Raw genomic sequence first — 23,815 nt, forward strand, 5'->3', positions numbered from 1 at the left:
TAATTCGCCTCTCTGACAGCTGTTATTCAGGTCAAGGTCAGACAGACAGCTCATACCTCTAATCCGGTGGTTTCATGTAGGGGCGGGAACCCGTCCCACCACACCCCCGTCGCTAGGAACAGCACACGACCAAACCGGCACGTGACAGGTCTAGTGAATTTGTCAAACTGCTTACGTGAAATATTCTCCCACAGTGTGATTTCAATACCATGGATTCTTGGGAGACCAACTTGCCGTATGCAGAAACACCCCGCGTTGACGTGTACGTAAATAAAGTTTCTTACGTAAACGAAAGAATGCGTGGGATAGGATTTCCAAGTGAGTAGTATCAGAATTGAATTGTCAAAGCACATCGAACGTTTTGCTTCATATCAATAAGGGACATGTTATAAAAATAAATTAATTAAACGTACCTCCTCTTCGTGCTTCCAAATGAAAAGAACTTGTTTAATGGTAAATTAAAGCATTCTGCTTTTGCAGTGCCTATTAAACGTATCAAAATAAACGTTGCCAGGCTGAGTGGCTCAGACGGTTCAAGCTCTGGTTTCATGAACTTAGCAGGCTCGATCCTGGCTCAGTCCGCTGGTATTTCAAGGTGCTCAAATACGTCCGCTTCTGATCGGTAGAATTACAGGCACGTTAAAGAATACCCGTGGGCAAAATTCCGAAACCGCGCGTCTCTCCATTGGCACGTAAACATTTATTATTATTATTATTATTATTATTATTATTATTATTATTATTATTATTATTATTATTATTACTGAGCGAGTTGGCCGTGTGATTAGGAGCGCGCGGCTGTCAGCTTGCATTCGTCGTAAAGCCACCTACCAATATTATAATAAAAACTGTTAGTCCATTATTACTAACTATTACTAAAATAAAAGTTAAACGCCCCACTCAAACTCCGTAGCTGGTAATCTGTCAGAAAACACTATAGAAAACACTGAACTTTTAACAAGTCCGAATTATTATTAATCTTATAATTGCGGACATGTCTCCGGAATTACCGAAACATGTACTTACAAATTGTTTTACGTCGCACCGACACAAGTAGGTCTTACGATGGGAGAGAAAAGGGATACAAGTGGGAAGGAAGCGTTCGAGGCCTTAATAAAGGTACAGTCCCAGTAGTTCCCTGATGTGAAAATGGGAAATTACGGAAAACCATCTTCCCGGCTGCCGACAGCGGAGTTCGAATCCACTATCACCAAAATGCAAACTCACAGCTGCGCGCCCCTAACCACACGACCAACTTATTCTAACCTCTAATGCCGGATTGAGTAGCTCGGACGATAGAGCGCTGGTCTTCTGATCCCACCTTGGCAGGTTCGATGGCGGCTCAGTTCGGTGGTATTTGAAGGTGCTCAAATAAGCCAGTCTCGTGTCTGTAGATTTACTTGCACTAAAAAACACTGCGGTAAAAAATTCTGGCATTTCAGCGTCTCCGAAAACCGTGAAAATTAGTTAGTGGAACGTAAAGACATTATTATTATTATTATTATTATTATTATTATTATTATTATTATTATTATTATTATTATTACGGAAGTTCTAATTAAGCGGGTCCATTACAGTCATCACTTTACCTATCGGCACTTACTGTCCAGTAATAAGCCTTCTGTCTGCCTGTGTGGTATAGTGGTTAGTGTGATTAGCTGCCACCCCCCGAAGGCCCGGGTTCGATTTCGAGCTCTGACACGAAATTTGAAAAGTGGTACGAAAGTTGGAACGGGGCCCATTATGCCTCGGGAGGTCAAATGAGTAGAGGTGGTTTGATTCGCACCTCAGCCATCCTGAAAGTGGTTTCCCGTAGTTTTCCACTTCTCCAGGCAAATTCCGCGATAGTACCTAGCTTAAGGCCACGGCCGCTTCCTTCCCTCTTCCTTTTCTATCCCTTCCCATCCCCCGCAAGGCCCCTGTTCATCCTAGCAGGTGGGGCCGCTTGGGCGAGGTACTGGTCATTCTCCCCAGTTGTATCCCCGACCCAATGTCTCACGCTCCAGGACACTGCCCTTGAGGCGGTAGAGGTGGGATCCCTTGCTGAGTCCCAGCGAAAACCAACCCTGGAGGGTAAACATATTAGGAAAAGGCAGAATAAGCCTTCTATTACAAATGCCTGGCGGCAATTCCACAGTAGCTCTTTTTCCTTCGAGCAATGTTTACGATGGATGAAACTACGGTTTTTGAAATTTGTCTCATTAATAACAATTTCACTGAATACTTATAGTCTTTTCTTTCAGTGCCCACCGTCCTTTCATTGACCTGAAAAGTTTATTCATAAGCATAGACAACTCGCATTGTCTATTGTCAGAAGTTCATCGTAGAGTGTCGCAATAACAGCACAGAAATTTTTCGCCCATTTTTCATTACTTATTAACTATTTCCTTTAATTTTGTCAGCTTGGTTCACTGAATAATGCCAATGACGTCTTATAAATCACACACAACTACACAACACTTGATTCGCATGCATATGGTGGTACGGATCTTCGACGTCACTGTAAGAATTCTGTGTACTTTTCACACAGACTACCCTAGACCGGTTTTCGAGTACAGCAAGTGGCCAGGCACGTGAGTCAACCTCTCCTACTTGCCAAGCCTTTAGGGGAAGTGCACAACAACATGTGTTGGCCTGCGATAAGAAACAGGTTCAACAAGCCCTATACTCTGCTACTGTACTTCCACTACACGTGGACAGAATGACGTAACCGGCGTATTCTACTACGGCCGTTCAAAACACATTAGCTCCTGAAATATTTGGCTCAGTTATGGGCAAACTAATAGGACAAGGTAAAAAGTACATAGCATATATTGTGAGATGTATTTTTCTTTGCCGACTAGCTTCATATCTGCACGTATACCCCTAACACCCTGTATTATCAATTGCTCTTATAATTTTAGCTGATACTCCGATCTGCCCCAACTTATGGGCAACAGCTTTTCTACTCACCGGACTCTTAGAACATAATTTCGTGACATTCACTTTCCGAACTTGAGTGGCTGAGTTGTAAAATGACGACAGGTGAAAAAAATGCTCTACTGTTAAAAAATTTGACTATTCTATTACACACGTCAAGCCTATCCATATCATACTGTCAACGAACAACTTTCTGTACACAACACCAGACTAGCAAAATCCTTTAAATTATTATTTAAGCACATGGTTTCCAACTCAGTCCTTACATAACTAATCCTAGAAATATGGGATAACGGGAGAGTCACAATACGGAACTACCCCGTATAATTCGGGAAGTCTGGTCAGTTTTCTGTAATCTTATGGCTTACTATGTATGGTTTGGTACATTTTCAGTAATACGGTAATTTATTCCTTTTTTATAGCAGAGTGCCATTTAACCATAAATTAATGGTGAATTTGTTTAATGACTATCCTCGAAAATTAAGGGAAACATCATTAGTCACTAAGAAAAAATATCGGACTCGAAGGCGCGAACACGCAAGTTCGGACATGAAGTTGTTATAGACCTGCCCCTGGAATCTCTTACCTCATACCGTATCTCAAAAGAGGCGACACAATCTAAGTTCTCTCCAATGGCTGCGTGCCCCAGAGGACGATGGTAGTCCATGAATATGAAATGAAGACGGCGCAGCACACAAGGGAAGAATCCATTCACATAAAGTGGACGAAACCCAGCCCGAAACTTAAACCAGAAAATTTTCCAGAAGATACTAAGTATAGCTATCGGAAGAGAAAAGAGGAGATGATGATGATGATGATGATGACGATGTAGTACTACCATTTATCATCGTAACCTATTTGTTCTGGCAGTGGGTATCTCTAACAATATTAGAAAAATACCAAGCTGCGCAACAAGAATTGCAATCTCAAAAATTCAAAGTAAACAAATTAGTTATACGTCAATATTGCTTATCCTGTTGTCAGACTTCTTGGCTGAATACTCAGTGTTGAGGTCTTCGGTTCAGAGAATCTCGGGCTCGATTCCCGGCCGGGTCGTGGATTTTAATCGCGCCTGATTAATTCTTCTGGCTCGGAGACTGGGTCTCAACACTGTCTTCATATTCGGACAGCACACCACACTACCAAACACTACAGAAACACACAATAGTGATTACATCCCTCCACATAGGATTGCCGTCAGGAAGGGCATTCGGTCGTAAAACAGAGCCAAATCCACATTGTACGACAGTCACACCCGCGACCGCACGGATGTGAGAAAAGCTGAAGATGAAGATGAAAATGAATATGATTTACTCTGTTCTAGGCTGAGGACTAACAGCATATGCCTTTATACTGATCGATGCTGGTATTTTAAAAATTGCCTACTTCAGATGTTAAAAACCGTCCAACAAAATCCATCGTAGATGAAAATGGCCTTCCTAATTTAAGAACTGCGTTTTGTTATGATAGAAAGGACGTTGTAAGCCTTGTTATCGGCTTGCTGTGGTGGTGCTGTTCTAATTGTTTTGGATATTATTTACTCATTTTCAGTGGCGTATACTGAAGGCTACCAAGGCTATCGGTGAAGCCCGAACCTCAAATGAGAACGATGGAAATCTAAAGCACGTTATATTGTAAGCACTAGCACACTATTCCATTTGCAAAACTTGAACACAATGAGATAAAACTTCGCTCGTATTTCTGAGTGCAAGGCATCGGTGAAAAATATTGCAGCCGAGGCACTGCGTTCTTATCTCGCACGGCTCGCCCGATCGGTGCGGTGACCAGGGGCGGGGGGGGGGGGGGGGAGAGTAGATGAGCTAGGCTTCGGCCCGTCAGATCGCCTTCCGAATTCACGCATGCGTTCCTCATCGTATATAATTCCTCACCTCATTCTGACCTAATTATACAGATAAGAGTGCTGGTATTTCACTCTTTTGCTTCTGCATCCGTGTATAAGACAGTGCAGGGCTGCTGTTATAGGAGTAATATAGTTTTGTTTTTATAGGTAGATCTGCTAAAATGAAATGCAATCGTTCAGGTTTAGTGTTATTTGGTTGGTTGGAATCGAACCTGTAATCATGGATTGGACGCCACCACTGATCTTCCGAAGAAGCTAATAAACCAATGAACGATGGGTACGATTGCTGGTAATGAAGTAAAATTCAAAATTTTAATGTATATTATTATTATTATTATTATTATTATTATTATTATTATTATTATTGTGCATAGCATCTGTATAGGTTTGGTGGTCACCTAATGAGGATGAAATGAATGGCAAAGACGTGATAAATCCCAGTCCCCAAGCCAGTGCAATTAAGAGTACGACGTTGTTGATTCTGAGAATTGAACCGGGCCCATTAAACCAAAGGCAAGAATTCTATCCATTTAGCCACAAATCCGGACTTTATAATTTGCTAAATCTTCGGTTACCATCTCCACTGATCAGGTGTTGATTGACAGTAGCAGAGGCTAGAACAGTAGCTTCTGAAATAGCACTAACAACACAGCAGGCTACTCCGTTGGCTGCTGGCTGCAGTCAAAACGCTTATGGCTTGACTTTCACTAAACCAACCATCGAAAAGGGGTAGGTAACCTAAGTCTAGTGATAGCCCACTAGAGGTCTGCATTTTCTCTGATTTTTACCAGCGAGTACCGCTCGCCTCTCTGGCTCTCGGGAGTAAGCGGCCGAGCGTCCTGTGCAGCCGGTTGCGGGCTATCGATCATCAGCGACTGGCCGAGCGCGCCAAACTCTCGGTCGGTCGCCAGTAACCGGCGGACTCAGTGCTAGCCAGCCAGTGAGCTGCGCTTCACCGGACTCGAGATCATAGGCCACTACTTTACATTAATCCTCACCTATTTCTTTTACAAATGTCTTTCGTTTTTTACTGTGTGTTTGAGTCATCAGTCCATAGACTGGTTTGATGCAGCTCTCCATGCCACCCTATCCTGTGCTAACCTTTTCATTTCTACGTAACTATTGCATCCTACATCTGCTCTAATCTGTTTGTCATATTCATACCTTGGTCTACCCCTACCGTTCTTGCCACCTACACTTCCTTCAAAAACCAACTGAACAAGTCCTGGATGTCTTAAGATGTGTCCTATCATTCTATCTCTTCTTCTCGTCAAATTTAGCCAAATCGATCTCCTCTCACCAATTCGATTCAGTATCTCTTCATTCGTGATTCGATCTATCCATCTCACCTTCAGCATTCTTCTGTAACACCACATTTCAAAAGCTTCTATTCTCTTTCTTTCTGAGCTAGTTATCGTCCATGTTTCACTTCCATACAATGCCACGCTCCACACAAAAGTCTTCAAAAACATTTTTCTAATTCCGATATCAATGTTTGAAGTGAGCAAATTTCTTTTCTTGAGAAAGCTCTTCCTTGCTTGTGCTAGCCTGCATTTTATGTCCTCCTTACTTCTGCCATCGTTAGTTATTTTACTACCCAAGTAACAATATTCATCTACTTCCTTTAAGACTTCGCTTCCTAATCTAATATTTCCTACATCACCTGCCTTCGTTCGACTGCACTCCATTACTTTTGTTTCGTTTTTTACTATCAGTTCTATAACCTAAATATTACAATTGTATATGTTACATTTGAAGTGTGTTAAACTGTTGCAGACTATTGGATTTTCGTCTTTGAGGTGATTATGTATTCCAATAATTGTAACGTTATGAACTGTAATGTCTTCATATAGTATTTTGTTCCGTTCGCTAGATAAACGGAGACACAGTAATAGTGGGCTATGTGTAGCCTATCTCCAGACTCGGCCACATATACACTGTACTAATATCAAATGCAGGATCAAGAAGGAATGCAGGATTGTTTTTAAACAAATACTCATCAATTTTCATTTTATAAGCGTTAACTTATAAACAAATTATGACCTGTAAATAAAGTTATATGTGAATCATAAATATACAATTCGGTTTTCGTCATTGGTGCTGCCTGATGCACAGGATTCATTTGTGTTCCTGGAGCTACTACTACAGCTGGCGGTTTGCACTTCTTCATGTGAAGTAAATGAAAGTGGAGTCATATACTTATAGCGTTTGAGGAATGTTTCCTTTCTTTTGATTACGTGTTATGTTCAGAATACTTACGAAATTGTGATGGACCAATAAGCGATCATCCACCTTGTCTGATTCCAAGCACGATCTTTTGCTGGATAGCAGGTGACCGGCCTGGCTAAAATTTCTCTCGCTGGCAGCACTAGTGGCAGGAATGCAGAGTACTCTTCTGGCTACTACCGACAGCCTTCGAAATAACTCCGCATGCGTTTTCCACCACTTCAAAATGTGTCCTTCGGCACAGCTACAGTCGGATTTGGAGAGCGAAGGGTACCTGTCGAGATCATTAGTAGTATTTGTGTGTTTGTGTGTCCATCTTCGTCGTCCTCATCCGAACTCCAGTCCACCTTGGACTTTTTCATGGGAAGAACTTGGTCACTGTTTGCTTGAATGGGCTATAAAAATGAACAAAACATCCGTAATGCATTCCTGTCACCTTTAAATATGTATAAAACTTAGGATTACTGGTTACTAAGAAGCTATATTTCCAGTGAATTCCTAAATATATCGCAAAAGTTACATCAAAACGCATTGTGGAATTTTTAGACTGCGAAGCCCTTCCCAAATATTGTATATTTTAGACGGCATAATCGCTGATCTAACGAAAGGTGGAAGATTAGACAAACAAACATTCGTTTTGCTGTCATTAATGCTTTCCCGGCCCGTACTTAAAGACATGATCCTGTATGGGATTTTGGGCTTATGCCTCATTTTCTTGACACGGCATAAGCCCAAAAGCCTATACAGAAACATTCCTTTACTAATTTGTTTCAGTGATTCGACCTTACCATTTACAGGCAGTTCCGAGCACAATCGTCGAACTTCAGCATACGCGACCTGCTTTTCTTCTGCTGTGACTTTCTTCAAATGACGTCGTGATGGGCATAGAACCGTGGCTTTGTAATGGATAGCCTCCAATTTGCACTTCTCTCTGAAGTATGCTGCTCTCGTTTTTATTTTCGTCATGCACTGAAAAGGATAAACAATATATACATAATTAAATTCCGATAATTCAGCAGGTTTATAAACGATCGTAACTTATAAAAATATTTCTTACTTCGTTGTGACTCTCTTCTGGTTCACAATGATGAAACAGACGCGTGTACCAAGGCAGCACACGTTACAGCCTTGTTACACTTTCCAAATCCAAACTCGCTTCTTTAAAGGGGGTTGGAAAAGCGATAACTTCCCGTATGCACTCTTCATGGAAAGTTTCTAAGAGTTTCGATTGCCCGCGCGATTCTAGTAGATCTAGAATGTCGTCAATTTGACTTATGATGGAATTGAGCATTAACAGTATACTGTTCCACTGCGTTACAGCTTCTTTCTTCACAGAGTGCTGCAGACGCCCCGAGTGACCCGATCTCTTCAAATAGCCTACTATAGCTCTTGCTGATAGCAGACACGACAGGATTTCAGGAGCTTCGTCTTCTAAAAACGTCTCTTAAAATGGGTGACGAAGCGCAGTCATCAGGAAGTGAGCAAAGCAAGGCAAACGGTCGTAAGATTCAAGTGCCTTCTTCATATTAGCTCCTTGGTTGGTGACAAAGTAACATTTTGTAAGATCATTCTTGTTAATTGCTAACTGAAGCAACCGCTCTTCGATTTCATGCTGAATGTTCTCTCGCTTAGTTATGTCCGGAAACTCAGTTGTTAGCAAAACAAGCGTTTCTAGCTGCCACTCATCGTTAACATAATGCGATATCACAGTCAAAAAATTTCTCTTCTTGTAGTTATCAGACCACAGATCAGTGTCTAAAGCGCACATTTTGTTCTTTATGGCACATATTAGCTTGGGCACCATTGTCGCCCGTATTTTGTCCGGCCTTTTCTTTAACATGCCGTGATACAGTGGTAGGGTGCGGAAGAACATCTTCTATAATTGACTTTGCCATAAGTGGCGCTAACATTGATGAGCTCCGGCGAATAATTCTTGAAGCCAATCTTACTACAAGTATTTAACGGCAGCAAATCTATTCCACTCATATCGACCACCTTATCAACACCAACTTTCTTTGTGCTGCTTGGTACTGTACGTGTTCGGTGGAATTCTGATCCTCAGTTACTTTTGCAGCGCCAAATCATACCTGTTGTGCTTGGCTGGTACGAAAGTACAGTATCACATGTGCACACTGCACGAACCCAGAAGAAGCCTGCGTGACAGGATCCACTACAAGTGCAAACGATTTCCAAGCTTCACTCTTTTCCTCCTCTTCCGACATATCTTTCTTCTTCAGGACTAACGAGCCGCTCCTAATTCTCTCCAGAATACTTCTCTTCGTTTCTTGAATGCAGCGTTTACGACCTATACTTGGTTGATCCATAACGCTGTCTGCACTGCTCAAAGCCCAGTCACCAACTGATTTTACACACGATTTCTAATGAATTCCGCACTGTATAGAGCGCGGCGGTTTTACTGTCACCGACCGGGATTACGATTACGCTCGAGCGCCCGGCAGTGCTCGACAGTTCCACTGATCACCTGAGAGGTGAAGGACGGCCGGCCACATGGTGTAGTAGACGGCCACAGCCTTATCGCAGCGCGGGCTTTTCCCAGCCGTCGAGCAGCGGCACGGAGTGGGCAATGCTCGAGCGGTTTTCTTGCAAATGCAGAGCTCTATAGCCCACGTCTTGATCCCAGCATACACTACTGCTCATTCTATATTTCAAGTTTGTTTGGAAGTGATGTCGAGTTTCATTTTAACATCAATCTGTAGCCTATAGCTCGAGGAGTTTGAATAAATTCCAGTATATTGGAATGTGGGCTAATAAAATGTTTATTAATGTGCGTGGAAAGATTGACACGTATTGTGGTGCTGTCGCTATCTAAAGATTCTGATGCCCGTAATGAGAGAGAAAATGCTGACTTTGTGTCAATGTAAACTTAATTCTCAACTAAGTAATCTGAGAAAGATTCACTTTCACGGGGTTCAGTAAAAGTATGTGTAACCTCTGAAGAGTCTAATAATGCTCACCCGAATACCCATGTCAACCTCCTACCACACTCAGAATCCTTATTACAGTATTCACTGCCGGGCTGAGTGGCTCAGACGGGTGAGGCGCTGACTTTCGCGCGTGTTCATCTTTACTCACTGAATACCCGTGACATCAGCTCAATGCTATCTTCAATTTATGCGGTTAATCTAAACACGACTCAAGTACAGCTCAAGAGACTTCCTTCAGATATAAAGTATGATTGTAATGCCATCTTTTGACTTTTTAATATAGTACCTTCCCTTTACCATCGATAATGCAGGATGCTGCATTACCCCGTCGATTACGTGTAAAGTTGATTGTGCAGAGTGGTTATATTTATAAGCCATGCTATCTCTCGTTTATGAAGCTAAAAGGATGTCCCCAAATTAGGTTTGAGATACCTATAGCTGATGCCAATTCCAAGGAATACTCACACCGGGCGAGTTGGCCGTGCGCGTAGGGGCGCGCGGCTGTGAGCTTGCATCCGGGAGATAGTAGGTTCGAATCCCACTATCGGCAGTCCTGAAGATGGTTTTCCGTGGTTTCCCATTTTCACACCAGGAAAATGCTGGGGCCGTACCTTAAGGCCACGGCCGCTTCCTTCCAACTCCTAGGCCTTTCCCATCCTATCGTCGCCATAAGACCTATCTGTGTCGGTGCGACGTAAAGCCCCTAGCAAAAAAAAAAGAATACTCACAAGAATACTGTGTCCAAGGTATTGTAGTATGAACCAGTGAGGGATACATTTCCTGTCCAGTTTTCAAATGGCTTTCTGACTCCAAGTTGGCAGGTTCGATCCTGGCTCAGTCCAGTGGTATTTGAAAGTGCTCAATTACGTCAGCCTCGTATCGGTAGATTTACTGGCACGTAAAAGAACTCCTGCGGGACTAAATTCCGACACCTCAGTGTCTCTGAAAACTGTAAAAGTAGTTAGTTCGGTCGAGTTCTAATGTCGGATTGGTGACAGCCGAAGATAGTCTTCGTAATGGAGACTAACAGTTCGGTCGAGAGTATTTTAAATCTAATGCCTAGATCTTCAGTCCGTCTTAATTTCAGACTTTTATATTGTAATTTCATTATCGCAGCAAATCTCACTATTTCAGTTTCAAAATTTAAGAATTTATTTTGTTTAGTATCAAGTGCAGTTGTTTTATTTCATGGTACGACAGGTAGTCCCAAATTATAGTTGGGAAACAAACGTCAATATCCTTTTCCCAAAACCTATTCTAGGTTATGTTGTCAAAGTAAGCTTATTACCCTACATCCAAGAGATAATCAAGATTATCATACTATTATTGTTACATTTATTTGTAACTGGCGCCCACCATCTATTAAGGTATTGGTATTTCTGGTTACTGTACCGGTATCTGAAATTAATCAGTTTATTACAAGGAGAATGCCCAACAGCAGGGCATATTTTATGTGGAAATCCGAGGTTAAGTACAAAGTGAGACCACATAGTGCGACGATGAAGTTTTATGTATCATGCATATTTAATGTGATAAGAGCAGTAAATCACAGGTTGTCGTTCACTTAATGAGGAGTATTGCCACCCCTCGCATGGATAACAGCTTCACAGCACCTTCTCATGCTCCTGACAAGGTGCCGTACGTTCCGTTTAGGCAGGCGAGTGATGATCGATGAATGACGTAAATGCCCAGTAGCAACTGGACAGTGTTGATTAACAAAGTAAGCACATTACTCACTGAAAAGGTGCTTTTTGTTTCCTTTTATATAACATAAAATTGAAACACGTATTTTCACAACATAAGCTTCCGTGACACTTCCCTTGATGGTAAACAGTATATTCTAACTCTTAGTTTTGTTTTCACAACACAAACGCCATAGGACTTGAATGGCATAACACCTTGAGCGCCTGTCATTATTTTTGTATTAATAATAATAATAATAATAATAATAATAATAATAATAATCTACAAATTTAAAACACTAGGCTGAATTTTGACCGCAAGTTTGAGAGAACGACTGAACCGACTGACATCGTAAAGCAGTATGACAAAAGCTCTAGGTCTGTAGATTTGTAGTGTCTTTTAAAACATAATTTCTTACCGTTTATTTTTAAATTATTAAGGAAAAGTATAGTAGGTTTATATTGGCCAAAGTGCTCCCCAGTATTTCAAGGACGCCCGAACTGTGAGAGCGCTGAGGCATGTAGCACAATAGAGGAGTGGAAGGGGTAAGCACGCATGTGCAGTCAGACGTCTTTCTAGTCAACTGTACTTCGGCTTCTTCAGCCTGTGTTGCAGTGGGTCGCTTGACCAAGAAGAAGATATTCAGCGCAATTTTACGGTCTATTCTTTAGTTCTCCCTATATTTACTGGCTTGAAGTGATTTCGGATAAATTTAAAAGGTTCCTTCTCTACGTCGTCACTCCCTATATTTGTTAATTAACTTGAGTGATTTCAGAGAAATTTAACTTTTTTCATGTTAACACCGAGGCTATGAACTCCTTCCATCCCGATAGTTAGCGAAGCGAGTCAATCCTCCGTGTCATATTAATGTGCTAATTTTCAATTTTGGTTTGGCTGACATGGTACTCATAACAAACTAGGAACAAATTTCAATTACTAATAAAATCACTGACATGCTCTAACAAAAGACACATGCCAAGAATGTATTTTAATCTATAGTTCGGGGGTACTAGAAAAATGTTAGGATATATAATACAAAAGTGCTTCAATTTAGGGCTTCACGTCCAAGTAAACTCGCGTCCTCATCCCGAGGTGGTGCAGCTCTTTCAGGCACACCGCCGATGGAGGTGAGCTGTATGTACCATTTAACCACATACTGGCCTTCTTGCAATTCTTAAATTTCTGGCAGTACCGGGAATCGAACCCAGGCCTCCGAGTACAGCAGCTAACAGTGCTAACCGTTAGGCTAGAGAGGCGGACAGAGCTTCGTGGATAGGAATAGCCGCTGTTTCGCTGCCCAGTGGTTGAACAGTGCACATTACATTCAAAATTCCTCGGTTCGGTGTCTGGATTAAAATTAAATTTCAAAGCAGCTGACGGTATTCGATTAGCACGGTTCAGTATGGGATAAAATCCCAATGGCAAATAGTTATTCATTAATCTATATATATAAAATAAGAGTTTTGTCTGTACATTGCTCAGAATTTGAAAAGAATGGTATTTCTGTATCAGTCATGTCCATAATAACAAGAAAATGTACTTTTTACTTTTCCGTAATTTCTGTCTCTGTCTGTCTGTCTGTCTGTCTGTCTGTCTGTCTGTCTGTCTGTATGTATGTACACGCATCACGAGAAAACGGCTGAAGAGAATTTAATGAAAATCGGTAAGTAAAGTCGGGGGATGAGCCGCTACAATCTAGGCTATAAATAATTGTATTCACGCCGAGTGAAATGGTAGTTTAGGGGAAGGCCTTAAATTTAATTCTAGAATATTTATATTATTAGCGGTCCTATCGATAAATACTATACAACTAAAGTTATATAGAATTAAATTTCCAATCAATTATGGCTCATACATTTTTACCGTACCGGCTCTGATAACACAGATATTAATGAATTTGTAGTTTTGTTGCCAAGTCCATATCAACGCCTAGCCACGAGAAAATGGGTTAACAGAATTTAATGAAAACCGCTATATAGAGTCGGGGAATAAGAAACTGCAGTCTAGGCTGTAAATAATTTTATTCGCCCGAGATGAAATGGTAGTTTAGGGGAAGGCGCCTAAAATTTAATTTTTAAATACCGATACCTATGTTATTGGTGCTATCGAAAAGTACTACATAACAAAAGTTATAGACAATACAATTTCCGATCATTTATGTTTCATTCAGTTTTACTGTATCGACTATGATAAGAGGAGTATTTCAGAAGGCCTACAATATCGAAAGCGCATAACACTGATCAACAATAAATTTACATTGACCCTTGTTTGTTACTGATCAACAATAACTTTACATTGACCATTGTTTGTTGTGATGTTCTTCGTTTCTTATGGTCCCGCTCAACTCCGATAGATGGTATTACAACTGCGAACCGAGTATAACAGCCCGACTGAACATTGGCGGGAAATAGCTGGGGAGTTGGAAAACTGTCTTCTTTAGCATGCCATTCCTCTGGTTCATGTAGCCTCCGTGGCTCAGACGGCAGCGCGTCGGCCTCTCACCGCTGGTAACCGTGGTTCGAATCCCGGTTACTCCATGTGAGATTTGTGCTGGACAAAGCGGAGGCGGGACATGCTTTTCTCCGGGTACTCCGGTTTTCCCTGTCGTCTTTCATTCCAGCAACACTCTCCATTCTCATTTCATCGCATCTACCAGTCATTAATGTATCACTGGCAGTGGCGACCCTTTCGTACTAACAGCCTATATATATGCTTCATTTATTACATCCCTGACACGGCCAATGACTGGAAAACAGGTTGTAGGTTTTCATTTTCATTTTCCTCTGGTTCATACATTTTCTGATACTGCAGGTACGTAACACACTGGTTCATCATAGTATTCCAGTTATTCGATCCCTACTCTGACGCGCTGTTTTGAATGAGCTGTATGCACACTTACGGCAGAGGCTCACTTAGTAGTAGTAGTAGTAGTAGTAGTAGTAGTAGTATGATGACCTGGTCTAGAATTACTATTTAAGCCCATTTCAAGTTATAGCAGTAGTATGACCTGGTCTACAATTACTATTTAAGCCTATTACAAATTATAGCACCACAATTCACTAAAAAACTCAAAAGTCAACCCTGAAAAGAGCCGTTTCTTAAGAAAAGCTTCTTCCTCTTCACTTTTATTAAATTCTACATTCATTTAATTCCAAATTAGCAGTGAAGAGGGGGCTTCTCCTCTGGCTTGGAGGAAAAAATTGCCTTCAAATCAGATAGGTTTTTCCGTTGCCATTGTAGTGAACTGAGATTTTCCGACTCATCGGGTACCCTCGGAAACAGATTAGTAAAAAGGCATAGTTTTTGCCCTGGGACTCTCCACTATTCGCCTTCCCCCCCACTCCCTCCTGCACCGCAGAAAAAAGACGAAGAGTGTTCATGGATCAGAACTGTCTGCGACATGGTCCTTCCAGCTCTGGAATTCAAGCATAGTACTGTTCGTTAAAAGTGAGAAAGTGTATGGTCTTTCATTTGATGGAGTATTTCATATGAAAGTATTGCTTTTAATCGCGCCATTCCTACTGACGTCATTGCAATGACCTATGTTCATTTCAGTTGGAAAAGCCACTAAGACAGTCTTTCTGAGGATGTAAAATGGCTGGTGGAGAGTGAGTGTCTGCCATTATAATGAAAACTCCCCAACCTGGTGGTGACTGATGGTAGGCAAGCGGGCCTACCATTACAATGAAAATTCCCTAACACAGTATTCATATGAGAAAAGACGTTTGGTGACTTCCCCGTCGCGTTTCTAGGGTAACGTTAAGAGCTATGCAATTTAATACGATCTTGTTCACAACGTCTACACTACCTAGCCTACAATTCTGTATACAATGTAGAATTCCGTAGCGAAGCACGGGTACATCACCTAGTATATCATAGGTAACGAGATTCCATTCCTTCTGATGGGTAAATTATTGTTCTTGGAAATTTCGTAACGATTTTGCCTGTTTGTCGCATGATGATCGTCAAACATTTATTTATAATTTCATTAAATACTTTGTTTTACAAGTTGATTTACGTCGCACCGACCCAAATAGGTCTTATGGCAACTATGGGATAGGAAAGGGCTGGGAGTGGGAAGGAATCGGCCGTGGCCTTAAGGTACAGCCCCATCATTTGCCTGGTGTGAAACCGGGAAAAGACAGAAAACCATCTTCAGAGCTGCCGACAGTGGAGTTCGAACCCACTATCTCCCTAATGCAAGCTCAAATTCGCTGATGTTTTGCAAGAAATATGTAACGGCGGCTACCCTTCTGTAAATGGTGACAAATCAATTGTTATTGGACGACCAGCCAGAATTTTAGCACATGGTGATATTGTGATAGAAATTTATAACGAAACTTTCACCTCTGGGAAAGATCTCATCAGTTTCTCGAAAGTTGCCATTATGAACTAATTTGAAAGTAATTGGTCTTATGTCCGGTACCTTTGGTCAAAACCATATACTAGCGTCAACAGATGAATACTGAAGATGAATAGGGCCTACTGAAGATGAAAGCTAGCTACTCCAATTTCCTAAATCTCTCTTCAATTTCTTGGAATTAATGGTTTGCCTCAACATATTATTATTCTAAAAATTGGAGCCTTAGTTATGCTCCTTAGAAATATGAACGTACGTTTCCTAACGGCTCCTAAACGGAATCAGATTAGGACCTAATTGTAAGAAGGTAAGTAAAGGGTGTAGTCTGCCCGAAGGCAGGTCCGAACCTCCACAGAGGTGTGCGTAAGCCGGAGTTTACATACGGTAGGGTGGCCAGTTCCTTTTCGCTCCTCCATTATCTTACCACCACCACCACCACCACCACCACCACCACCAACAGCGCGTGGTAACCCATCCAAGTCTTGACCACGCCCAGTGTTGCTTAACTTCGGAGATCTCCCGGGATCCGGTGTTTTCAACACGGCTACGGCCGCTGGCTAATTGTAAGAACTATGTACGAAAATTGTTTAGATTTGGAAATAATTGGTGAGGATAAAGCTGGACAGAGACCTCTAATCCCCCGAATTGACTTACCAGAGAAAACGCTTCCATTTTTTCCAAGAAGCCTCAACTTCCAATTTGCTTGGCATTTTGTATCCTAATCAATAAACCTCAAGGTACGTGAAGATCCCTATTTACTTCAGGCAGTTTTCAGCCATGTCAAGAGAGCGATATTTTAAAGTTGCAATAGTGCTAAAAGTAATTGTAAAAGGAATGCACCGAGCAAGTGGGTACGTGGTTTGAGTCACGTAGCTATCGGCTAGCATTCGGGAGATAATGGGCTCGAACCCCACTGTCGGCAGCCCTGAAGATGGTTTTCTGTTTTTTCCCATGTTCACACCAGGCAAATGCTGGGGCTGTACCTTAAGGTCATGGTCACTTCCATCCCACTTCTAGCAATTTCCTATCCCGTCGTCGCCGTAACACCAACCTGTGTCGTTAAACGTAAAAAGAATTGTAAAATGATAAAGTACAAGGAATGTCGTATATAAGGAAATCATTCAATAAATATTACTTCAAAGGTTTTCGGATGCGCCAAGGTGCCTGAATTTTGACCCACAAGAGTTTTTAGTGCTGGTAAATCTACCGACTCGGATCTGACGTATTTTAGCACCTTCGAATATCAGTGGACTGAGTCAGGATCGAACCTGCCAATTTGGTTTCAGAAAGCGAGCCACCCAGCCCGGCAGTTTTGCATTTACTAGTGCAGCGACATCTCTGATAACTTCGTGACCTTAATGTACTGTTAGCTGAAACCGCAAAACGTAAAGTAAACACTCGGATAAACGCGCTTTAACCAGGGCTGCAATCGTGGGTATAAGCGGGTAGGCCTACGCGCTGTATGCGTTCTGTTTAACACATTGAATGCCAAGGTCTGGGTCGTAAAACTTTCCCCGGGGCCAAATGAATTTTTAAACTGATTTTGCGCATATGGATTGCTACCTTGAATTTTATTTTCATCTGCAACAGTTATACGATCTTATTTTCATGATTTTTCCCTGTCATGCACATATGAATGACGTGACCCTGTGTTAATTTGGAGGCAATCTTTACATCTGGTGGTCATGTCACTCATATATGAATGACAATTTTTAATGTTATTTTTATCTTTTCAGAATTGATTAAAATTTGTTAAAAATGAGTAAGAGACGTCGCACAGAAAGGCTATCTGAGGTAGAATTGAGGCGAGAAAACATGCAAAGATGGTTTTCACCTATTGCAAGACATGTCCTGCCATGCTTCATCTGTGTCTAGACTGTTTCAATTCTGTGCACGAGTGATTTCCGTACTGCAAACTTTTTTATTCAGGTTGTTTCAGATAACTAGACTTTCTTTTAGCAAGGCACAGGGCAAATTAAAATACTACAAACCAACAAAAACCATTACTGGAGACGGTTCTAGCTCAGCCTGCGTGCCCCAGTTTGAATAATAATTTTAAAATAGTAAAATTTGTAAGTCTAGAGCCGCCACTGGTCATTACTGGTATCAATACATATTACAGGATATTTAGAATACGTTTAAAATACAATAATTCAGATAATAATTCAGAACAAGTGTGTTTGATAAAATATTTCGTTTGTTTTCAACTAGAATAAATAACAAATGTATTCGTGCATATTATGTTTACATTCAGCATGGTATACCCGATTCCATTACAGGTACGGCCAAACCAAGCACACCAAAAAGTAACTCGTGGGCCACACTTTAATGTTAGACTACCATTTGATTTTACCCTAACGTCGTTCGTATGCGAATGACGAAGCCTGATACAGCTCATCTTTGATCACATTTCACTATTCTTCCCCTGAGTTTTAGCATTTCTGCTTAAGCATTACCTCATAATAATCATGAACGTTGTGTATCGTATTTCTCTCTTCATCTGTTGAATAATATGCAAACTGGTGTTTCCTTTCGGGAGTGTTCCATCAAAATATCTAGATCTAACATTGGTACATTGATCAGTTTTATGGCCATGGGTCCATCAGATGTGAATTATTTCATGAGTTTGCATAACTGTCGTGTTGTGTCTTCCGCGTTTAGTAAGTTTCTTTGAGACTGAAAACCAACACGCTGTTTAGCAGCAACAAAGATGGATCGTTGGTTGAAGATGGGTAGTTTGAGTAAAAAGACATCCTGAAAACGAATAATAGTGATACTGAGGAATGAGTCGTCAGAAGAAATGCAGTTTATCAGTTAGGAAAATGCCTCTACTTTGGAGGTAAAATGAAATGGCGTATGGCTTTTAGTGCCAGGAGTGTAGTCATGGCCTAACAGAGTATACGCTTAAACATTTTGGGTCTACATCCCTGGCTTTAACGCGAATTAAGCGGGACTGCGTATTGAGACGGGTAATTGGGATATCCCGGCACTAAAAGCCATACGACATTTCATTTCATTACCATGTAGCAAATGTTGTGTATGATCAGGGACCCATATGTTTTGAACATGCTTTGCAAATACTACGTCCAATGTGTGTCCAAAAAACGCGTATCATTTCCATTCTTAATTTTTGCAAAGACGGGTTATTTAATTGTGTGTCTGTTTTCGTTTCAATATGCATGCTTATAATGAAGGTATGAACATATAAAAAGTGTCCAAATTTGTGTTTTTGAGTAGTGTAGTTGGGAAAAGCTGAAGAAAGTTTTTCTTATTTAAGATTACCGAGAAAAATTTTAACAGAAAATTTTGTCTCTGCTACTGTTGACAGATGATCTATATGGTGTCGTCCTGTCCAAATGGCCATCCTCTTCAAGACCAGTGTTCTCAGACTTCAATGGACTACGACTACAAACTGGATATTCCTGTTCTCAGTTCATATACTGGAATCTGGTTTCAAAATATCTTCTGCGCAATTTGCCACAACTACACCGATCACTTTAGAGCTCTGGACCTGTCTTTCTCTTGCAATGGAGAAAATACTACCTTACAGGAGGTTGTTATCTTTATTATTATTATTATTATTATTATTATTATTATTATTATTATTATTATTATTATTATTATTATTATTATCTTAATCATATTCCTGGGACAGCCTGTCGAGTGAAGGGAGTGAAGGGACTCTTTATAATTCACTAATGATCAGGGACCCCTATGTTTGGAACATGGTGTGCAAATACTACGTCTACGGCGTGTCCAAGAAAACGCGTTTCATTTCCATTCTTAATTTTTGCAAACAAGGTTTGTTTAATTATGTGTCTGTTTTCGTTTCAATACAGTGTGTATGCTTATAATGGAGGTATGAACATATAAAAAGTATCCAAATTTGTGTTTTTGAGTAGTGTAGTTGGGAAAAGCTGAAGAAAGCTTTCTTTATGTAAGATGACCGAGGAATACTATAATTTTAGCAGAAAAGTTTGTCTCTGTTACTGTTGATCTACTAATTAGGGCTCGGAAGCTGAGGGGAAAATCCTTTCTTTCTCGAATGTCCGAAGTCGAGGCTCAAAATAATATATGTTCATTTTGAGATATTGTAGGCCAGGAAATGGATTTGTTTTCTATTTTTTTTTCATTTTTGACGTTTTTGGCTTATTGACCCTTTTCTTAACTTTTTTGTAGGTCATAGCGGTTTTTTCCTGCAACTTCGCCTTTCGACTACATTTTTACTGCCCATTCTCAATTCGAATCATCAGTTCATCACCCCTTAAACATCTTTTCTTTAGTACATACATGTATTTGAACCATACCTGAAAATAAGAGGAAAAACGTTCTTGGACGATAGAAGGTACGACCAGACAGCAGGCGCCTTCAATGATCGCAAGTCATTTAAGGAATTGGTGCGTTGTGACGATGATCTCGAGCAGAGAGGGTAGGGGTGCGAATTTTGTCGTCAAGCTTTGTATCAGTTTGTGGAAGAAATGAAGGCTTTTCTTTGCGAGTGCTTGTGTCTGAATTTGGAGTGGAGATGTTTTCTACTGATAGAAGTATTTTCTGAAAATATTGCAAGGTAAAAGTTAGTGCAGAAAAGCGGTTCTACTGTATGTCCAACAGCACGTTGGGTGTGAGGAACACATGACAGCAAATTTCTGGGCCGCGGAGAAAAACAAATCGCAGATTCTGTTAGGGCAAAGTGGTAGCGAATATTCCAAGTATCCGTTTTAGAAAGACCATTGCAGTGCCTTAGTTAGAGCAAGTATCCCGTTGGCAAAGATAAGCAATAAATCTTTCAAACCATTTTTGGAGAACAGTATACAAATCTGAACATTCCTGACGAGTCTACCCTCCGAAAGGAGTACGTGCACCGCCGCTATGAAGACACGGTTGAATAAATTCGCGACTACGTTGCGAGTGTCAATTCTTGTGTCCATTGACGAAACAAGTGATGAAGTGGGTCACTCCATTGCATATGTGATTGTTGGTACGTTAGAGGACAAGCCTGAGAAAATATTTCTCCTCCCAAAGGACATCCTGGAGAAAGCGAATCACCAAACGATTTGCCTCTTCTTGTGCCCACAGGGAATAAAGCATGACAATGTTCTGCTTTTTTCTCACTGGCGCGGTGCCATACATCATAAAGGCAATTAAAGCGTTTTATCCAAAGCTGGTTCATCCAACCTGCCTCGTGTATGCTTTACATCGAGTGAGTGAAGAAGTGCTAAAAGTTTTCAAGATATTGACAAGGTAGTGTACAACGTTAAAGTTTTTTTTAAAAAAATCCCGACTACAGTGCGCCATTTTTATGAGAATGCCTCTGACATACTTCTACCTCCGAAACCAGTTCTGGCACGGTGGAGTACTTGATTCCTCACCTTCTCCGAGCATCTTCTTCACCGAAACAAATCTCCCAGCCCGAGAGACGGCGTCACGGTCTAAAAGATACATCTCCCCCTTCAGGGGAGGAATGAAAACATTTCAGAAGTAGTTAAGCGCTTGCATTTCTTACAGCAATCATTTTGACGTGATTAAGTTTTTGATAGGGAAGATGCTGCTTCCATAACCATGTTACAAGATCTAATGGCTAAACCTCAGTTCAAGGGCAATTTGCCTTATAATAACAGTAATTTTTCTCATTTAATGACATCCTTACAGTACATTGAATAAAGTAATGAAACCTTTTATTACTCTCTAGGATAAGTAATCTACAGCAACACTCAGAACAATGTGAAGGTGAAACTGGAAAATCAGTGAAAAAATTAGTGTTTGAATACAACAGATATCAGAGATAAGTGAAATATTGAAAGGAGAAAATTTTGATATGTTTTGAATAGGAATTTTCACGACGAGATCTCACTTGCTTCAAGTATGCACCCAACATCCGTTGATATGGAAAGAAGTTTCTCGATGTTTCACAATGTGCCGTCTAAAAACCGACGGTCCTTTACACCTAAAAACCTGAAAATGAGTGTGATATTCTGCAATGCCAATTGAGGTAAGGTTTCCAAATTCCAGTTTCTGCCTGGTGTGGTTAAGCCAAATATGATTCTAGTTGTGCTAATTTCAATTTCTTTCTCGAGGATGCCCATTGCGGGTTCGCTGAATTAATTTATTCTAGGTGGTAAATATTGTTCATTCTAAATTCTCCAAATACATTTTTAATAAATACAGAGTTTCCGTTTCAAATTATTTTAATCTAAAATATGTATATAATGTCTGAAAGAAGGAAGCATTTCATTCATATACTTTCGCACTGTACAGTATGTTGCATATCACCACAATTTCGTAGTTTTAAAACATTATATTCCTTTATTAAAATGTAATTAAAACTAAAATGAATTCATTTGGATCATTTTAAGTCCTTTTTTGTCAGTTTTAGTTCCTTTTGGATATTTTTAGGTCTTTTTACAGGTCTTCTTCAAGCAATTTACAGGCCTTCAACTTCCGAGCCCAACTAATAATAATACACCCTAGAATATCTTTCAATATTCGATTTTCAAGCTCATCGCCATTCTTTCTGTACTAGATTACAATGCCTCTCAGGTCACTGCTAGACCGAACTGTGGCCTTTCGGGTAGAAGGAAACAGAGCTATTTGTTCCCTTGTCATTTTATTTCCTCTCACTCTATACCTGGACTCACCTGGATTGCGGAGGCAAAGAGAAAAAACATCTACTGTCCAGGTAGCACCACTGACTGAAAATGTATCATTTCGGATTAACGTTGTTTTTTCGAGAAATCCCTCAATTATAGTGATGTATAATTACAGCGTGCTGCGCGTAATTTGTAAACTGTCTACGATAGGATATTATGAATCCATTCAACTGTACAGTGTATTTTGCGAGAGACATTAGTTTCGCGTATGGACAGACTAAGACAATTGAGCGGCCTACAACGCCCCTAACAATTAACAGGGGGAGAAAGGAAAAGAATTTCTTTCAATTGCCTTTCAAAATCTATTGCTTTACTACCCAACCATTTTTAACAAGTTTAACTGTTTGAAAAATGAATTAGCGTACGTCTTCTATACGCTAATGAAGTGTAAAGATCTATTTCCATAGCATAGTGATTTAAACGGTGTCATGAACATAAAAATGGTGTTCTAGGAAACATTTACTGTACATTATTTTCTTTAGTATTTTCCTTCAACCAGTGTTTCAGTTGAGAGAACTTGTTTAACTATAATTAAGTCGTACACAAGAAGCATAATATCGCAGAGAAGGCTCATGGTGTAAGCTATAATTTCCATCCAGAAATTACTCTTCTGTGAATTGAGAGGACAGGAAGATTTATTTATTATTCGAAATAAACAATAGACGAGTACTGCATGCGGGAAAATGTATTGAAGATATGTACTATTTGGTGAGAAATGTTTTCTTCCTGAAGCCGTAAAGATATGCGCAATCATGCATGGAGAAAAGTATGGCTAGATTCTGAAGACTATACCGCTGTTAGGAGACATAGTGGCTCGGCGTTCTCATGCAGTGTCCTCTGATATAAAAGTACAAATGACAGTCTAAAATTCGCCTTGCAATTTGATGAAAGCATGAATATTGTGAATCATGTTCAAATTCTTGTATTAGCTCGCTGTTGTCACGATGATATCCGCGAGAATTTTATTTTGTTAAGTTCTACAACAGAGGAGAGGATATTTTCTCTCTTATTAATTTCTTTTTTTTTTTTTTTTTTCACATACAATAATCTTTCATGAACGAAATAGGCCTAGGTTGGTATATATACAGATGGGGCGCATGCATTTACTGGAATAAAAAAGGGATTCAGGACAAGAGTGAGTGCTGTTAAATCATCTGTAACATTCACCCACTGA

At 40.4% G+C, this 23,815-nt stretch overlaps 1 protein-coding gene across 6 annotated transcripts in view; it reads left to right on the forward strand.

Annotated features, from left to right (window-relative positions):
- LOC136877469 (uncharacterized) overlaps positions 1-23,815 on the forward strand; it is an 86,656-nt gene that overhangs the window by 41,176 nt on the left and 21,665 nt on the right. For 5 of the 6 annotated variants that reach the window (XM_068228691.1, XM_067151551.2, XM_067151560.2 and 2 more), the window contains one exon: positions 19,323-19,547. In XM_068228691.1, coding sequence (XP_068084792.1) covers positions 19,323-19,547 — 225 coding nt within the window. Of the gene's footprint in view, positions 1-19,322; positions 19,548-23,815 lie in introns of those variants that run through there. The other variant, XM_068228689.1, reaches the window with a different exon arrangement.

This window comes from Anabrus simplex, chromosome 1 (genome assembly GCF_040414725.1).
Source record: "Anabrus simplex isolate iqAnaSimp1 chromosome 1, ASM4041472v1, whole genome shotgun sequence".
In the NCBI taxonomy this organism is placed as follows: domain Eukaryota; kingdom Metazoa; phylum Arthropoda; class Insecta; order Orthoptera; family Tettigoniidae; genus Anabrus; species Anabrus simplex.